The 17,353-nt window shown below is 40.0% G+C and overlaps 1 protein-coding gene and 1 long non-coding RNA gene across 2 annotated transcripts; both read right to left on the bottom strand.

The window, feature by feature from the left end:
* Nucleotides 1-1,001: 1,001 nt before the first annotated feature.
* On the bottom strand, nt 1,002-10,384 carry septin3 (septin 3). Its single transcript, XM_020597139.1, has 11 exons — nt 10,219-10,384; nt 8,596-8,668; nt 8,343-8,506; nt 8,119-8,247; nt 6,038-6,119; nt 5,669-5,806; nt 3,436-3,553; nt 2,559-2,654; nt 2,288-2,384; nt 2,108-2,159; nt 1,002-1,433 (listed from the first exon to the last, which is right to left on the bottom strand). The coding sequence occupies exons 1-11, from the start codon at nt 10,298-10,300 to the stop codon at nt 1,304-1,306; spliced, it is 1,161 nt and encodes a 386-aa protein (XP_020452795.1). The 5' UTR covers nt 10,301-10,384; the 3' UTR covers nt 1,002-1,303.
* A 4,119-nt stretch (nt 10,385-14,503) lies between these two features.
* On the bottom strand, nt 14,504-16,103 carry LOC109958445 (uncharacterized). Its single transcript, XR_002274673.1, has 2 exons — nt 15,886-16,103; nt 14,504-15,495 (listed from the first exon to the last, which is right to left on the bottom strand). It is a non-coding gene; the product is annotated as an uncharacterized LOC109958445 (long non-coding RNA).
* Nucleotides 16,104-17,353: the final 1,250 nt, after the last annotated feature.

Here is a 17,353-nt window from a genome sequence, read left to right as displayed (position 1 = left end):
TAGTGAATTTATTTTCCTTTAGGTTGGGATTTTTTAATGAATGGTCTGTAGATACAGTGATGAGAAAAATGCATTAATTCAAGCAAGTATAACAGATAAAAATAAAACTTCAGAGCAAAGCCTATTGGTTTTTCAAACACTATTTTACACTATATATAAGTTACTCTTATTACGCTTGTACTGTATAAGAAATTAGATTTTTATGGCAGTATTGGCCATGCTACTCTTTTACTACTTAGTAATACAGGTGAAATTAAATGCTACAGGCTTTTAGATAAACATTAAAATTGGGTGCATGCTGTCCATTTAGATGGCAGAATACATCACAAAGTCAGTCTGAATGAATAATAATAAGATTCAACTGTAAAAACACAATTTATTTAAATAATTATTCTCCAGTTCCAAAATAAGAACATAGTCATCCAGTGCAAATTAACACAGCGCACTGGACAACCCCACTGCAGTGTAACAAAGCATATTAAGCTACACTGTTCCAAACTCTTCAGCATGTTTGCGCTACTACAGTGAATCAAGGAATCTCAGAATCTAAAATATGCACTCTCTAATCATACACATAATGCCAGAAATGTATTTTCATATGTGATAAGCTGTCCATTTTTGTATACAGGTCTGCAACCATAAAGTCAAACTTAAACAGGGTGAATGAACATTAGAGATATTTCATTCTTTTGGTGGTGAGGGCAGCTGCAAAAGAAGACCACAGCTTGTAGCTCTTGTTAAGCTCTCCTGACAGTCACAGGGATTCTTTTGTCAAATGAATTGCTGCTACTGAGACATTTAACAATGCACTTTGTATAGACTCAGCTGCAGAGTGGGTTCATGTAAGCAAGTCATGGGTAAATCATTTCAATTGTCTAAATTCAGACATCAGTTTCTACACAACACTAAAACCTAAAAATCTGCCTTACACATAATAACGTGGCACTTTCTAAGCACATAAATACCTGGATGATGATAGATGACAATGCACTGGCAGTAGATAAAGTATAGTAGTAATTTTTAATGGCACTAAGTCTCAGGGTGGGACTGTCCTTTCAGACAAGTATTAAAGAAGTGACTTGGGTTTGATATGTGTATGTGTCAAGATGATGAGGAGAAGTAAATGAATAAAAGGATGGGTGAAGTCTATAACCAGACAAAGTGATAGAATTAAATTACACAGATTTTTACAAAGGTGAATGTTTCCTCGCATGCAGTGATGCTGTGGTTCCCATGACTACAATATACTACAGATTTACCTATCAGCTTCATTGCACTGTCTTAAAACTGCTCCCCTGACTGACTACAGGTTGCTTTCTTGAGTGTCGCTGGAGGATATAGGGTGCAGGCCTCCATTCTCATTCAGTCTCTTGGCACGGTAAGTTTCATAGTGAATGTTATGAGTTACCTCCTTCAAATCCTGGAGGTGAGACCTAAGTAAGAGGGATACAGAATCACAGATGGGGCATGTCACTAGTTATATATTTTATATATTTGAAACAGGGTGGGCACTATTGTGTTTTACATTTTACTGAGCTTTATGATTCACTGTCATGCAGTGCTAAAATCCTGCCAATTGCAAAAGAATGACTGAACACTGGAAGCCATCTGAACCAATGGAAATTTGCAAATTAGTAAAATGTATGAAATATACCTTCTTAGACACATTCTTATTTTCATGTGTCAGTTACAAAAATATATATTTATGTTTAAGAGTTGAAATAATGAGTCAGTTAATTAATCAGTTGATGGACATAAAATTAATTGGCAACTATTTTGAGTGTAATTTCTTTGCCAAAATGCCAAAAACTTGCTGGTTCAAACCTCAAAAACTTGAATATTTGCTGGTTTTCTTAGTCTTTCATGATAGGAAACTGAATGTCTTTGAATACTGTAGTTAGACCAAACAATAGCTTTTAACATGTCTCTTTTAAAAGACAATGAAAATAATCATTATTTTTATCTCCCCCCAAGTCATGTTATTGTTAAATACTATAATGCAGAGAACATTTCCCAATAGGGCAAATCCCATTGTTTCTAATTGCTCCTTGATTCCAATTCGTTGCACTGCTTTGGTATTTCAATAGTCTATTTAAAACTATTTTACCTGATCAGGAAATCTCTCAGCTGTGCAAACTCACAATGGTTGGGATTTTCAACTGAAACAAACAAACAAACAAACCAAATACTTGAATCAAACACAGGCCCTTTACTTGAGCCCATCAATATTATTTCTGTGGCAAAGGGACTGACAATGTTATTTATCAAGAAAGGCCAAATCACGCACCTTCTACAATTCCCCACGCCGTCTTCCTCCCCAGAACTCGCTTGCCATTCACTTGATATTCTTTGTCGCTGCCCACCACAGCAAAGGGCATTGCCTCCTATTAACAGAGAAATTTTAACATGGTTCAGTGTACTGAAGAAATGAAACTAATACAGAACATGTACCAGAGTGTGAGAGAGAGTGGGGTAAACTGGGAGAAAAGGAGAGGAGCTTCGCTTGAAGAGAAGCAAAATCAAGAGACAAAGGTGTCTGAAAGAACAGAGCTTCTTACTCTGATCTTGTCATTGTCACTCTTGTCCTCCATGTCCTCATCAAACTCTTTCTGTGGATAAAATTCGATTCCGCTCATCTCCAGCTCCTTCCTTACCTATAGTACAACACAAATCCAGGAAAACAAACATAAAAACAACAACAACAAAAAACTCTTTATGTGACACATCTTCATTTGAGCCATATCTTTAAGTCATATGGATGCCACGATAAACCTGCATGAATGGATTTTTGTCTTGGCCACTTAGGGGCAGCAGAAACAAGCTGTAAAATCAAAATTGTCATTTCATCACCTTGTTGAGTTGGCAGCCTCACTAGCAGACACTGGCTCATTTACACATTCAGCAGACAGGAAGCAGCATTAGCATTAATTTGGAGTCATGTTTCTGACCCCCAGGCAAATGTAACTCCAATAGTCAACTCTGTGTGTTTACAGAACATGTGCTGGATGTGGAAACAATGTTAATGACCAAAACAATTACTTAAAAGATGTAGAGCTAAGGGGAGTAGGTGACAATTCTCCACAGCTTTGCACTATAAGCAACCCTTTCCACATTACAAGTAGTCAGTGATCCAGTGTTAATATAAAAATATTAACTGAAGCAGCTTTAAGGACCAAGTTCTGTGTAGACTAGGACATTTAGAAGTTGAAATAGAACTTGCCATGCTCTCTAGTGGCCAAACAATGTGATGGGGACACTTTTTCTAGGTTACCTAAAACATATCTGACATTTCTGTACTGATATTTCTTGTTTAAATAGGATATGACACACATAATGATACTAATACATCTGCAGTAAGCAAATATCCACCTATGGGGCCAACCAATTCATTGTCTAGTCTAACTGGGATGATTGGGAATCTTCAGTGAAACTCACCCGCTGTTTGAAGTCCTGCCTCTCCTCAATGGTCATTGTGTCTGCTTTGGCAATGACAGGAATAATGTTAACTGAGTGACTCAAGCGCTTCATGAACTCAATGTCAAGCTGCCGAAGACTGAGAGAGAAAGAACAGAAAAGACTGATAAGGAAAGTGAATTAAGGGATTCTCCCAGAAGGCTCATATGCAACAGGGAAAAGACATTCAGGATCTCCAGTAATGGCAGGAGGATCAGAAACTTTATTTGTCATGTTTCATATGTCTCATTACCTTTCCCTGGAAGCAATTACAAATGATTTACAGCATGAATGCTTTTGAAAAGAGGATTTATCATAAGACAAAGGTTGCATCCCAGTTCTTGTTTCCTTGCACATAAAACATCCTGTCCGTCTCAATTACCCCATCTAAAAAGGATGAGCTACATTGGCTGTAATACACAAAAGACTGTAACTATTTATCCATTAAAGAGCAATTTCACAGTTGCCAGCTGGAGCTAATTGGGGTGTTCAGAGAGAAGAGGTGTGCATTGTCTGCAATATAAAATAGCACACTTGATATAGAGCTTTGTTAAAAGCATGCTTTTCTGTGTTTTCTGACTTATCTGCAATGTTACAACAATGAATTATCATCTTAAAAGTGACTGAAAGCTCAAAAAAACTAGGTGTACCTATGTTGTACTTCTATGCAAAAGCCACTTGGTTTATACAAGTCTCGCAAACTCTCACTGGCGAGACTTTTTTCCAACTATGTAAAGTCTTATGCAATAGTTTACGAATTTCCTTGAATGGTCATAATCTCCAGGCAGTTGCATGTTCATGTGAGCTTGCCTGAGAACTACCAGTGCCATTGTTAAAGTGGGATTTTTTGACTGTGCCTGGTTTTGTGGACATATTTTCCCTCCTGCTGCTGCACTGTGACAATAGGGTGTAGAGAAAAATACAGGTTACTGCTGTCAGGGTTGGAGCGTGAAGCTGCCAATAATGTCATGGGTGAACTTAATTAAATTGCCAGACGAGGATACGTAACACAACACCGTCTCTTTAATAAGAGCAATGATACTGAACAAAAAAAAGACACAAGACATGGTTTAAACACGAAACGGATTTACAGGTCGATAATACAGTCCAGGGTCAAAACCAGTAAACACATACATCCAAGGAACCCAAACTAGATGTCCAAAAAGGGAAGTCTGATAAGCCGATATACATAGAAGCAGTCCGAGTTTGAAGGGAAAGGCAATATACGGTGGTCAAAAACAGTAATCCAGGGTCAGAAATTAGAGAGTCAGGTAAGGATTAATGCTGGAGAGTCAGAACTGGAGTCTGGAACAATCTGGCAGCATTCTATTGAGGAAATGCTGCCTTTATACTGGTGGACACAGTGCGAATAATCAGAAGCAGGTGAAACTAATGTGAGTGATGATTAAAGTAAAAAGACCAAAACTGTGGTGAAACAAAAACAGGAAGCAATGTCAAAATAAGAGCATGACAGGAAGCAAACGGAATCGAATCATGACAACTGCATGTCCGGGACTGTTCATGTACAGGGACTCGCTGTTTTACTTGACTGGGTCTAACCTACAAGCAGCCGGCCTGTGAAACACCCTGGGGCAGTGAATGATCAGGTCATCAATGCTGGATTCCCCTAGAGCACAGTCAGATAGGATTTGAGGCAACCTTGGGGGTTGCTGCTTGGATTAAATATTTAGACCATTACATAGCCATTGATGTGTCAGCTGTTAAGTATTTACAGACAGTGTCAAAAGCTATAGACACAAGCTAACATGTTGGCTTTCAAATGAAGAATGTGCCCAGTGACTGTGAAGAATTCTCTACTGAAAGCTTTTTATACCTCCCTGGACACTACCCACCTGCAGCATTGTTACAGAAATGGCATCATATTGATTCATCAGCTATGTTCACATTACAGGCCTTAATGGTGAAATCCTTTTTTTTAATCATTTTGCAATGATGGCTCCCTTCATGTTTGTAAGTGACATGTATCTGACTTGCTGTGAACACAAATGAACACAAATGAGGTACTAAACTGCCATGACAAATATACAGTATGTCTGGCTGACAATGAAAAGTACGAATCACTGGCATTCCAGCCTCCACATATTTGATTGTTGTGAATGTTTTGTGTATGTAGTTCCCCCCAATTCGTTGTGTCTGAATTGAAATTTCAGCTAATCTGATTACTCATTTCTACTTCTGGTAAAGTTGAACTCACGAGTGTCCAGTTGGTGAGATGAAATAGAGACAGCAGTGCACCCTGGTGTCAGGGATGCGTTTCTTTCTGGTGATGTTAACTTCCTCCTTTAGGAATTTCTCATACTGCTCATTGATGAACTTGGAGATGGGATCCCAGCTGAGGATACAAGAGAAAGGTCAGCATGGGAGAAAAAGATTCCTTAAGAAAGAAAAGTAGCTAAACAGTTTACTCATGAAGGGCCACTTTCAATTAAGTTTTTGGAACTAAATGCATCGATAACTCCTAAATAAAATACCGCAAGGTGGTAAGAGAAAAATCATTCCTGGTAAAAATAAGGCAATAATAATGACATTAATGATCTATTGATATAAGAGTTGGAAAACCCACCAGTTGTCATTATTGATTAGGTCTCCAAAGCCTGGTGTGTCAACAACCGTCAGTTTCATTTTCACACCACCCTCCTCGATGACTGCAAAAAATCAATGCGCAAAATAAACCACAGCTGTTGCTCTGTGTGTGGAAATACTATACATTTTATGCAGCTGATCTGTATTTGATGTACCTTTGATATTTGACACAACACACTGAACAAATATTTATATTTGGAATAATCAGATAAGAAGCATTTAAGATACAAACAGAGCAAATAGTATAAAGTGTAAATAATCATGATTTTTCATATCTGTATTGGAATTACATTTGCCCCTCCTCAGATATGTGTCTCTCATAGTGTCTTTTAGTGGCAAGGGTATTATAATGTCAGGTCACTGTCAACTGCAGGCAATGTGTGCATGTTCATGTAAACTACAGCAACCAGACACTGAGCCTGGTCCCTGGTGAAGGTAAATCACAAAGGATGTATGTAAATACCAGTCCTAGATGGCATAATGAACACGGTACTGTGTGCAAAATCCTGAAGAGTTTCCTCTGATTTTATAAGTGGCGTGCATAGCTGTCTGCCCCTCTGACAGATTTGATACTAAAACTGGGGGAGGAGTGCCACAGTCATATGCGATGCAGAGGGCTTTTAATAGGAGTAATTTGCTATGAATTCTAGGTCATTAGGACTAGTTTCAAACCGAAATCACAGCTGTCTGTCACTGCTACTTCAGTTCATTCTAACAGAAAGCTTTCACAGTTACCTCTGTGTTTTATAAGGGAAACTCAGAAATGAGTGAAACAACTCTGACTTCTTGCTCTACAACACTGTTTGCGAACCACAAAGTGCGCTGTGTTTTACTTCTTTGTGCCAGTTGTCAGCAGGAGTCATTGACTGTTACCATTAAAACACAGCTCTTAGATCTGACACTATCTGGAAGTATGGTAACATTTTAGACTTCAGATTATCATTATACCGTGTTTAACTTGTATCAGGTTAGACAAAGTAAGGAAGCCTGACTCTATACACTAGTCTCTCATGCCTTGTGTCCCTGATAAGAAGGGTGTGAAAAGACTTGTTTACCAACTGTAAAGCTTTGTGTGTCTCATCTGAGATGCCCTATTATAATGGAAATGTACCAGACAAACATTAATGAATAGATATGTTAACGTATTCACTCTGAGGAAGCAGAAAAACATCTGCAAGACAAAGGTTGTGTGAGACACAAGAGACAATTTCAAAAGTCTGTTGTATGAAGTCAAAAACAAAGCAAAGTTGGGATGCACCTACAGTATGTGTGAGAGCAAACACAATCTGGGCTGAAGGTGAATACAATTTCTCTAGCTCTGTGTTACACAAACATCTTCCCTCCATTATGAACATCTCAACAGAAAAGGATGGATTAATTTGCTTGAAGTAAAAGCTGTCAGTGTGAATCTGTAGGTCCAAGAACAACTAGTCAGTTTTACCCGTAAAGGAGACGTATTATAGAAATATGGCCAAGCTATTAATTAGTGGACATCAAGACTGATAATTTATCCAAACAAAATGCTATACATCACTACTGATGCAGAAGTATGGTAATGTAAGAAAATCCTTATTTTATTTCAAGATTTATTATGGTAAGATAAATTTAACTTGACTACTATTTAGGTGAACGGGGCATAATATAGTAGCTGATTTTAATTACAAATCCCACATCCTGTATTAACCTTTAATGTTGTGCATCATTTTTTATGTCGACAGCCTACCAGTTACTGCTGGTCCCTGTCATTTGAGAGCCTCATATCACCCTAGCCTTGCAGTAGTCTCTCTTTTTTGAGTGGGCTACCAGTTATAACAGTAGGTAGACAGTCACAGTAAACAAACGATCAAAAGTCCTCACACAGAGTACGTGCAGGAGATGCAGAAGTTGGCCTGTGCAACCATTAGCCCAGCTGGAAATAAATGGCAGGCTCTCTTGGCAGCCCCCTGGGTGCACTGATCGACTGTATGCAGGTTATGTAAGACTTTTAAGAACACGGTCAATTTAAATGCAACTTTAAATTTCTGGTTCTAAAGAAAGAACAGGGGCTCTGTCTCTACTCACCATGAGACACTGATTTGATCTCCACAGTTTTGGGGATCTTTTCATCACGGGCCCATCCTGTGCTCTTCCTGCTCACCTGGGACTTGAATAAGGTGTTCACAAGAGTTGACTTTCCCAAACCACTGTGACCTGAGATGACAAGGAGGGGAAACAACTGTTAGAGAAAATGATAGATGTGTCCACGTGTCAAGAAAAAATGTCCCAAAAATCTTGCTGTGACTTACCTACTACCATGATATTGAAGTCAAAGCCCGTCTTCATGGTCTTCTTCCTCATCTGCTCAATGATGGAGTCAATACCAATGTACCCCAGCAGAGTGGATCCCCCGCTAGAGCCGTGAGAGCCACCATGACCATGAGCCCCAACGTGGCCCACACTGTGGCCCAAACTATGAGTGCCTCCATGGCCTGGGCCATGACTCCCAATGGGAACTGGAATGCCGCTCGGAGGAAGAGTGGAGATGCCACTTCCCCCTACAATGCCACATTTGGGGGCTTGGCAGGGACAACTGGTTTGGGTCGCACTTCTGGAGGAACTATGTCTGACATGTCTACAGAGCAGATAGAGAGGAGGATAATAATATAAGTTTTCATGACCAGAAAAGCTGCCAAATCAATAAGAAGTAGGACACTAGAGAGGCTGAGGCCTCTTCTCCCTGTGTTCTACATTGAAAAAACTGGTTGCTGTGGTAGGCTTAGGGAACTGGTTCACCCAGATTACTCAAATATAATGTATATTTTCTCACATACATCTAACAACACAAATCATGTTGATGTTATTTGCTTAGGTTCAGAGGTATCTTTGGCTGTCCCACAAAAATTCAAAACTATCTGCATGGCTTTGACATCTCTGCAGGTAAGCAAGAAAGTACACTTTTATAAACCAGGCATTCAAGCAAAGCAAATAGTACAGCAGACGGTAAGAGTAACAGACATGAGGCTGAGCCAAGACGCTGTTAACCTTGGCCTTAAAGGGTGCACAGACAGAACAGCCCGCTGCTGAACTTTAAGACCAGTCACAGTCATAGATACAGGTCACTGAGGCAGTGACTGTCACTTTGATTCACAACAGCAGCCCTGCTCCCCTCTCTTCCTGCCCTCTCGCTCTTAAGTGCCTTCACTCAGAGCCGGGGCCAGAAGGGTGGACAGGGGGTGATGCTGCCTCCCCCAAATATTTGTTTGGCCCCCTTGGTGTCCCTCTACAGAGGAGAGGGAGATAGGTAGTTGGTTTGTAATTATCATGAAAGGAGTATTCAGCAGGCCTACTGGGTCCAGACGTAGAAGTCATGGACCAGAGGTGAAGCGACTGTTTACAACCATTCTTGTTGGAAAATCAATCAAACAACCACACAAAGATGCAAAACAACCACAACAAATACACACAAATCCATAAAGCCACACAAAGAAACTTTGTATAAAACTATGTAGTTGTTTTCTGTCTATTTCACTCTGTCTTTCTTCTATGTAGGAGGGGTGGGAGCCTTTAAAATGACTCAACATTAGAGCTGCAGCAATCAGTTAGATGAAAAACAATTAACTTAATTATTTTGATAATCAATAGATTGTTTATGTAATTTTAAAACAAAAAACAGTCAAAATGTCACACTTCAATGTGACAATTCAGTACATTTCGTGGTTTTACAGCACATTAAATGGAATATTTTGGGGTTCGAACTCCTGGATGGACAAAATAAGACATCTAATGACAATAATAATGACATTAATGATACTGTGCTCCTGGAAATTAGGATGGGAATTTCCCCACTGTGTTCTTGTGTTTTCAAACCTACAAACAATTAATCACAAAATTTCTTGAATCAATTAGTAATTGAAAATAACTGCTAGATGCAGCCTTACTTAATACATTCATGGTCATTTTACAAATGCCCCCCATTCTTTAAGACAGTACACTGGTATGCCCCCCCCCCTTATTCAAAACCTTTTAAACGCGCCTTTGCTTCACACATGCACAAGCAGAACATGCACAGATCAACAGATGTGCAGAATTATTCCAGCGTTAATTTTGAGCTAAATCCTGCAGGCAAATCACGCGTGAACACTGAAACAACTACAAAAGCTCCGGTGGCATGAAAACTGCGACCTGTTTCTCTGATTAAAGATCCATCATAGTGTCGAGCATAGCTTTTATCCGGTTTTAACACAACACACAAGGTTAGCTCCATCACAGCCCGTCGACCCCATTGTCTCTCTACACTCGTGCTGGATAATAACAGCCAGCGGCTGCTCCTTGTTAGCTGCTAGCTACGGTCCGCTAAGGGGCGGCTCGGCTGCGTTGATGTGCCGTCACTCCCGTTCAACTGACCTGCAAATCTGCTCGAGGAGACAACAAGCTTTTTGTTGACTAGCTGGTTTAATCTCGCTCTGGGTCCAAGAACAAACGATGTCTATCCAACACAGAAATAATACTAAGGGGAGCGGTCATGTGATGAGTCTGGGTACCTTCCTTCTGGTCGTTAGCCCCCCTTCTTCGTTACCAAGGCGACAAGTGAAGAGGGCATGGGAAGATGCAGCGCGCATGCGCAGTCTAACTACCTCAAAGCCCCATTTATTTGCTAGTGTCTTCTGTCAATGATACAGAAGTATAATTAAGTCAAAGGTGCAGAAACAGAACTCAGTTCTTCTGAACAGTGAAACACGGATGGAAGATGTGCTGAGATCTTTTACTGAAGCAGTGGCAGAATAAGTAGTCTTGTGGTATAAAAGTGAAAAAACCTAAATATATACAGTATATGTTTTCAGTTCTACATGTTCTTGTTGTGTTTGTTTCTGTGGAGAGCTGTTTTAGCACATCTTCATGTACTAGTCATTTTGATAGAGTCTGATAACCAACACTGTCACATCTCTCCTCAGCATTTCTGTTACTCTACTGATAAGCAGCAGTGTCTGAAAGTTCCTGCCCCTTATATAGACCGTTATTTTACTCCTACCCTAAACACTTTAAAAAATAAAATATGAAAGAATATTGTTATGTACACTCTGATGAGTTTGTTGACTCCGTTAAGCGGTTTGGATAGCTTTATACTCACCCACATACACTGAACCAGGATAATACATAGTGACGTAATAGGGGTCCTCTGGTTCCTCCGTGATAAATGCTCTTTCTGCTAGTGAGCTGCTTGGTTGGCTTGGGGGAAAGGACGCTGTTGTTGTCCCTCCTGGCATCTGGTACACTCTGTGCTGTGGCTGGGATGGCACAGGCGGCGGCCAGCTTTTCTCTGAGGGATATTCTAGGAGCTTTGCTGGCATGACCCCATGGCCAGGAGGTGCAAACATATTTATTTGACTCAGTTCCATGTTGGCGAGTTTCACAATTTTGTGGTTTTTAGTTTCCCCAGGAGATTGCTGGTGATATAATGGCTGTGTTTGTGATATGATGTCAGATTCTGAAGAGCTTTCAGCTTGTGATGTGTTGCACTCAACAGAGGCAGGTTGGGAGGCCTCCTGTGTTTGAGGTACCACCAGATATGTCTTAAGTCGATTTAATCTGTGTGCACCTTGGGAAGCCTCCACTGTTTGGTCGATGTCTCTTGACCTGCAGCTGTAATCCTTTGAAACACACTTGGATTGACTTACTGTGGGTTGCACATCAGCCTGGGCAGTTTCACTCTGGGCCGTCAACCTGTGTCTCTGGGGGAACTTGATGTTTTGTGATGTGTGTTGAAAGAGTTTAGATGAAAAATTTCGTGTAACTGTCTGTATATTGTTTTCTTCCTGAGGTCTCCTGAGATTAGATGCTGATTGAAATGTTGTATCTGCTTTTTCTTCATTCTGCACATCAAATCTTCTTCTCCTTGTCTCGATACTGGGTGATAGAGATGACTGACTCAACAGAGGCTCTGTAGAAAATGTTCTTTTAGGAGTCACTGGTAAAGCTTCACTTCTCTTGGAAAACATTTGTTCATAGGACTGATGTTTGGAGACAAAACCTGCAGTTTGATTGTGACGCATATTCTGAGGAGATTCTGTACATGTTCTCTGAAGGTGTGACTGAGTGGTCAATCCATCAAACACTGACTGGGATTTTCTGTGACTAACATTAACAGGCTTAATCTCATCAGAGTCTGAAAAAGATGTTTGCATACCAGCCACTCCACTTGGCAGAAATTCCTGTTTAGGTTTAGGGATTGCAGTAAAGTCTAAACTCCTCTGCAGAAGCTTTTGTTTATCTTTTGAAATATCCTCTTTTTTGCTTAAACCAATTTTGGGATTCTCATATATGCCTGCTTGTGTCTGGGACTCAGTTTGAGTCTGATGTTGAGACTCTCTGTTCATCATGGGACAGGATCTTCTCAATCGAGGATGTGTAAAATCCAGTAAAGCTTCTTGGTCAAGAATGTCATGCCTTTCCTCATTTGAGAAACGTTGTTTAGGCTCAGTTTTAATATTTGAGATGGTAATCGATCTAGCACATCTTTCTTTAACAACAGGAGAAGGCTGCTTGACTTCTTTACCATCTAAACCCATCCCTTGACTCAGGGATGTTGGAGAAGGACTCAGTCTAGGTGTCGGGACAGTCAAAGTTGGAGATACACTTGGCTTTGGCTGGTGCACTAACGGAGAAAGATCATCCAGCTGCGAGGTGGGAAGATGAAGAGAATCACTTGGCTTTGGTTTCAGAATAGAAAGGGTGGGAGAGGAATTTGGCTTTGGAGCAGGAAAGATGCTGGGCTTCACAGAGAGAGTTGGAGAGTATGTCTTGGGTTTGGTCCTTGGGAGGGTTGAAGCTCTTTCTCCATGGTTTCTTTGAAAATGCTGACATGATTTACTGCAAGAGGACTGACTGGATGTTTTAGAGGAATAAATTGGAACAAATGACCTGGAGCCAAAAGAGGGAAGAAAAAAACTGCTAAATGAAGTCAATACAACATTGATAGTATTACATAACACATCAACCTGAGCTACAACATTAGCTACAGTTCAGTTTAACTTGACTTACTACCTGTCAGCCGTTGTCTGTTTTGTGTTTTGTTTTTCACAGACGAGACCCTTCTGATCAAATGACGGAATTTGAATTGGTTTCTTTTTGATGACAGGAGAAGAAAGCGAGACAGGAGGTGACAAGCAGACTGATGGAACTTCCTTTGTTTGTCTGGAAGACACAGATACTTGAGGGATCAGAGGTGCCAGACGGTCAAAAACGCTCATCTTGTTTTAGATAAGCTGGGAGGAAAGAAATGAAAAGAAAAATCGGGTTGTTAGACAAAAATTGGTGTTGATGAACATTATGTCTATAAACACTGTCTACATTATAAAAGGTTCCAGTAAAATATTCAGTCTTAAGTAGAAGTTACAATAACACAGTGTAGCCTACAAATACTCTGTTACTTGTAAATGCATTTCAAAGTTGGAGTAAAAGTATTAAAGTCCTTTTAGCAAAATGTGTTTAAAGCAACAACAATTATGTAGAAAAACGGCCTCATCTGTGTTATATTGTCATATTTAATTTTACTGTATTGTTAATACTAATGCACTGATGAGTGGATAGGAGCTTACTGTAGTAGTTATGTGAGGCTGAGTTAATCTTACCTACTTTGTAAATTGTTGTTTGGTTTAATCTGCAATAATGTGTCCTATTTATAGGTTCATCAAGTTTTATATATAAACTCTTAATCTGCAAAGAAACAATAGCTATGGAATAAATGTAGAGGAAACAAGAGGGAAAGTATAAAGTATAATCACATAAAATATAAGTAACAAGTACAGCACTTGAGAATAATGTAGCAACACTGAAATCTGAAATATTGTGATGGGTATGTACTAACATTCTCCCACTGCATGGCGAGCATCTACTTAGAAAGACTTTTAAGTTATAAATGAGGAAAAAGACACTAACCTGCTGTTTGATGCTGCTGTTGACACGCTAAGTGAGTAGATAAGTCAATGAGTACGAGATGGGGACAGAGCAGTAGAACGCAGTGGGCAAAGAAGTGCCATTCTCTCCATTCCTCAACACTGAGGCTCCACTGTTTCACTCCCACTCTGCTCTCTTAATTTGGTTGATGCATGGGACACTGTGAAGTCTGAATGTGGTCTGTCTGATTACAGAGCAGATAAGTAGTGGAAGAAGCACTGAGGTCATTTAAGTAAAAGTACCAATATGACATGAAATACACAATTATAATTAAATGTATTGCATTCAAAGGTTTGCATCAACAGTAAAAGTCGCTGACATCATTGGATTGTAAGCAGCATTTTAATGTTTTATGTGACTGAGGTGAAGAAATCTTGTGAAGGAAGAGTATTAAGAAAATGGAAATGTTCAAGTACTTCCAAATTGTACTTCGGTACAGTACTTGAATAAAAAAAACTTTAATATTTTACTCAGTTAATAATAACTTCATGATAACAGAGTAAATGCAGAGGCATGAAGATTACACAGTTTTATTTTTGTATGAACAAAGGAAGGATATGATCATCAAAAGAGGGTTGTCACACACCCACAGTTTCCTCACCATGCTGTCAAGTAAAAATAATTAAAACAAAAAATATACACCTTGAGCATTACCAAATACTATGTTTCTGTAATCTTGATCCATCTAGAATAATGTTGGCACCTTGAATGAACCAGCTGGATTTATATGGTGCATGTTATTTGAATAAAATCACTACTACACCATGTTGGCACAGTGGCACTAATACTCCACATGCTTATCAGCAGCTGCCATGCTGGCATCGCCAGAGAGGTCATTAAAAACCCTCCCCACTGGCAACAAATTCATTGCACTTATGTCGTTCACTTCACTAATAAATGCACAATATAAGTGAATGTCATGATGTACTGTATGTAAAGCGATTGTCAAATTACAAAATGTATGTAAAAGTTGGCACAAGTATAAGATGGCATGAAATTTACATCACGTTCCAAACATATTTCTAAAGGGCGTCATGTCCTCCGATCACCTCACAGTCTCCTTCTATATTTAGTCTTCTTGTCTTTGTGCATTTGGTGTCATTTTAAAATTCTTCAGATCTTTACTTTTCTCTGATCTCTACAGTATAAATCTACAAAGATCAGAGAAAAGTTGGAATGATAAGACAGGACTTGCATTATCTTTTCTTCCATCTTCTTTCTCTATCTTTAAGGTATTGGCTCCCATCTCACTGTTGTCCTGGCAGCACCCCTGTCCAGATGGTCTGCCGCCTCGCCCTCTTGATCATATGAGGGCATTGCTATCGTCATCTCTGCAGTTCACACTGGCCACCAGCGGGTGATGCCGGGCTGTTTTGCTGCTCCACTTGTGGGCGTCCTGTAGCCCGGGCTCTAGGAAGTATAGGCACGCTCCGAAGCCTGCCAACACCAAAACTGACACAAGTAGGTAGAGGGGGACGAACCAGTCCAGGAACAGCCACGACATAACTGGACAAAGGGGTTGGAAGGGTGGAGGAGGAAAGGACAGAAGATGGATGAGGAGACAGGGAGGGAGGATGAGATGGAGCAAGGGAAGGAAAGCAGAGGAGAGGAGAGATTTTGGGGAAGGGTGGATGAGCAGAGTTATTTAAAAGTGATCCCTGCAGGGTGAGATGTCATGCATGACAAACTGCAGCATCTCAGTGTCCTATTATATGCAGTCATTCCTCAGAAAGCCTTCCTGCTCCCTCCATTTAAATGTAGAATATGGCACAGTAATCAAGATATTATACTAGTGACAAGGAGGCAGCACTTCTATCAGACTCAGATTTTAAATTCACAAACAGGTGTTGCATTCTAAAAATAGTGCACAGTAGTAAATAAAGGCATTGTGCTTACCTGTAGATGCTGCTGAATCAGATGGTCTTTGTGTGTTTGATGGTATGTGATTCAGAGCAGCTGAGAGTCAAACCAATCATCAGATTATCTCAAGCACTGCAGCTCCCACTGTTGCATGTGAGATGGCGAAAATCACAGGTGCTCTCTGGGAGGCACAAGAGACAGAAGCTGGATGCGGCTTCATCCTCCAGCTCCTGGCTCTGACGTTCAAAGGAGGGGTTGGGGTTGCTATGACAACACCCCTGCTGATGGCTAGGAGGATGGAGAGTGTGGGAGGGAAACTTATATAACTATAATAATTTTTTCATTGGGTAGGGGGAGTGGGATGGAGGGGGACAAGCCCTTCAGATGTCTCTAGATGCTCGCTGCCTTGCTGCGTAAAATCAATTCCACTCAATTTAACACCGAGACCATCACATAGTTTATGTGACATTGGAAGGAGGGGGGGGAATTTTTGTGTGAGCGGCTCCTCTCATATCTGCTCTGACTTACAACAGCTGCAGTATTTTATAGAGTCACTCCCATTCAGCTTCTTTCAAGACAAAAGCTGAATGTAGAGAGGATGGCCTACATAATGAAAAGTTGACAGAGGATGTCATCTTTTTTAATGACTGCCATTTTTAGCTCAGGCAGCACAAGCGTTGAAAGGCAGCTGAATTAAACAAATCAGCGGTGAAGGCCTGAAAACAGAAATGATGACATGTGATGTCCTGGTTGTATAAGTTACAGAAAGAAATCACTTTTTTTTTTTTTTTACAATGTGACATTCTATTCAGCTTTTGCATACACAGCATGTTCAGCATGTTCATCGGCTGAACATGATGTGAATCGGATGTGGTTATCATACAGTGGTTTTTGGTTTATTTATTTATAAAATTAAACTTGTTAAACTCTGCCCTGTCTTTACTTTCTTTTATCTATTTTTACTAAAATTTGATTTATCAAGTGTATCATATGATCAAACTGATTTTATTAGATTTGATATTAGATTTTTTTAAACTTATTTTGAGCTGACTTGTGTTGTACCCGGTACTTTTTACCATACTGACTCTGAGAGACGAGACAGTCCAAGTAACTTCAAAACAGTGCTGATTTATTCAAAGGATCACAAGTAAAATTAACATTACCCGCTCAGATATCTTGCACCTCCAAACTGCTTGCAGGCAGATGTAAGATGAAAAGACCCTGAACCCACCAGGTCTATACATTATATCCCTTCGGTTGGGCTAGCACCATACTACACAGAAACGTCAACCGAGACGTCTCTGTTGCCAGCCTTGCAGCTGGTCATAACAGTAGTCAAAACATGAAGTAAATCAATGTGTGTGTGTGTCTGTTGAGGTGTGTAGCTAAAAACATTCTCACGACCTCTAGTAACATGTCGTGACTTAAACATAACATATTGTGGCTAAGGCTACAGTTATACACGTCATAATAATAATATTAAACACCCTGTCTGCTGACAGTC

This window comes from Monopterus albus, unplaced genomic scaffold (assembly GCF_001952655.1).
Source record: "Monopterus albus unplaced genomic scaffold, M_albus_1.0 scaffold32.1, whole genome shotgun sequence".
Taxonomy (NCBI): domain Eukaryota; kingdom Metazoa; phylum Chordata; class Actinopteri; order Synbranchiformes; family Synbranchidae; genus Monopterus; species Monopterus albus.
Note: the sequence above shows the minus strand (reverse complement) of the source record. Positions and strands in the feature narration are given on the sequence as shown.

Coding starts and splice junctions, on each gene's coding strand:
- septin3 (XM_020597139.1), bottom strand. CDS start 10,300: ATGGAGCTAACCTTGTGTGTTGTGTTAAAACCGGATAAAAGCTATGCT. Junction 8,248..8,342: donor CTTCAATATCATGGTAGTAG/GTAAGTCACAGC, acceptor TTGTCATCTCAG/GTCACAGTGGTTTGGGAAAG. Junction 3,554..5,668: donor ATCTCACCAACTGGACACTC/GTGAGTTCAACT, acceptor TTTCTCTCTCAG/TCTTCGGCAGCTTGACATTG.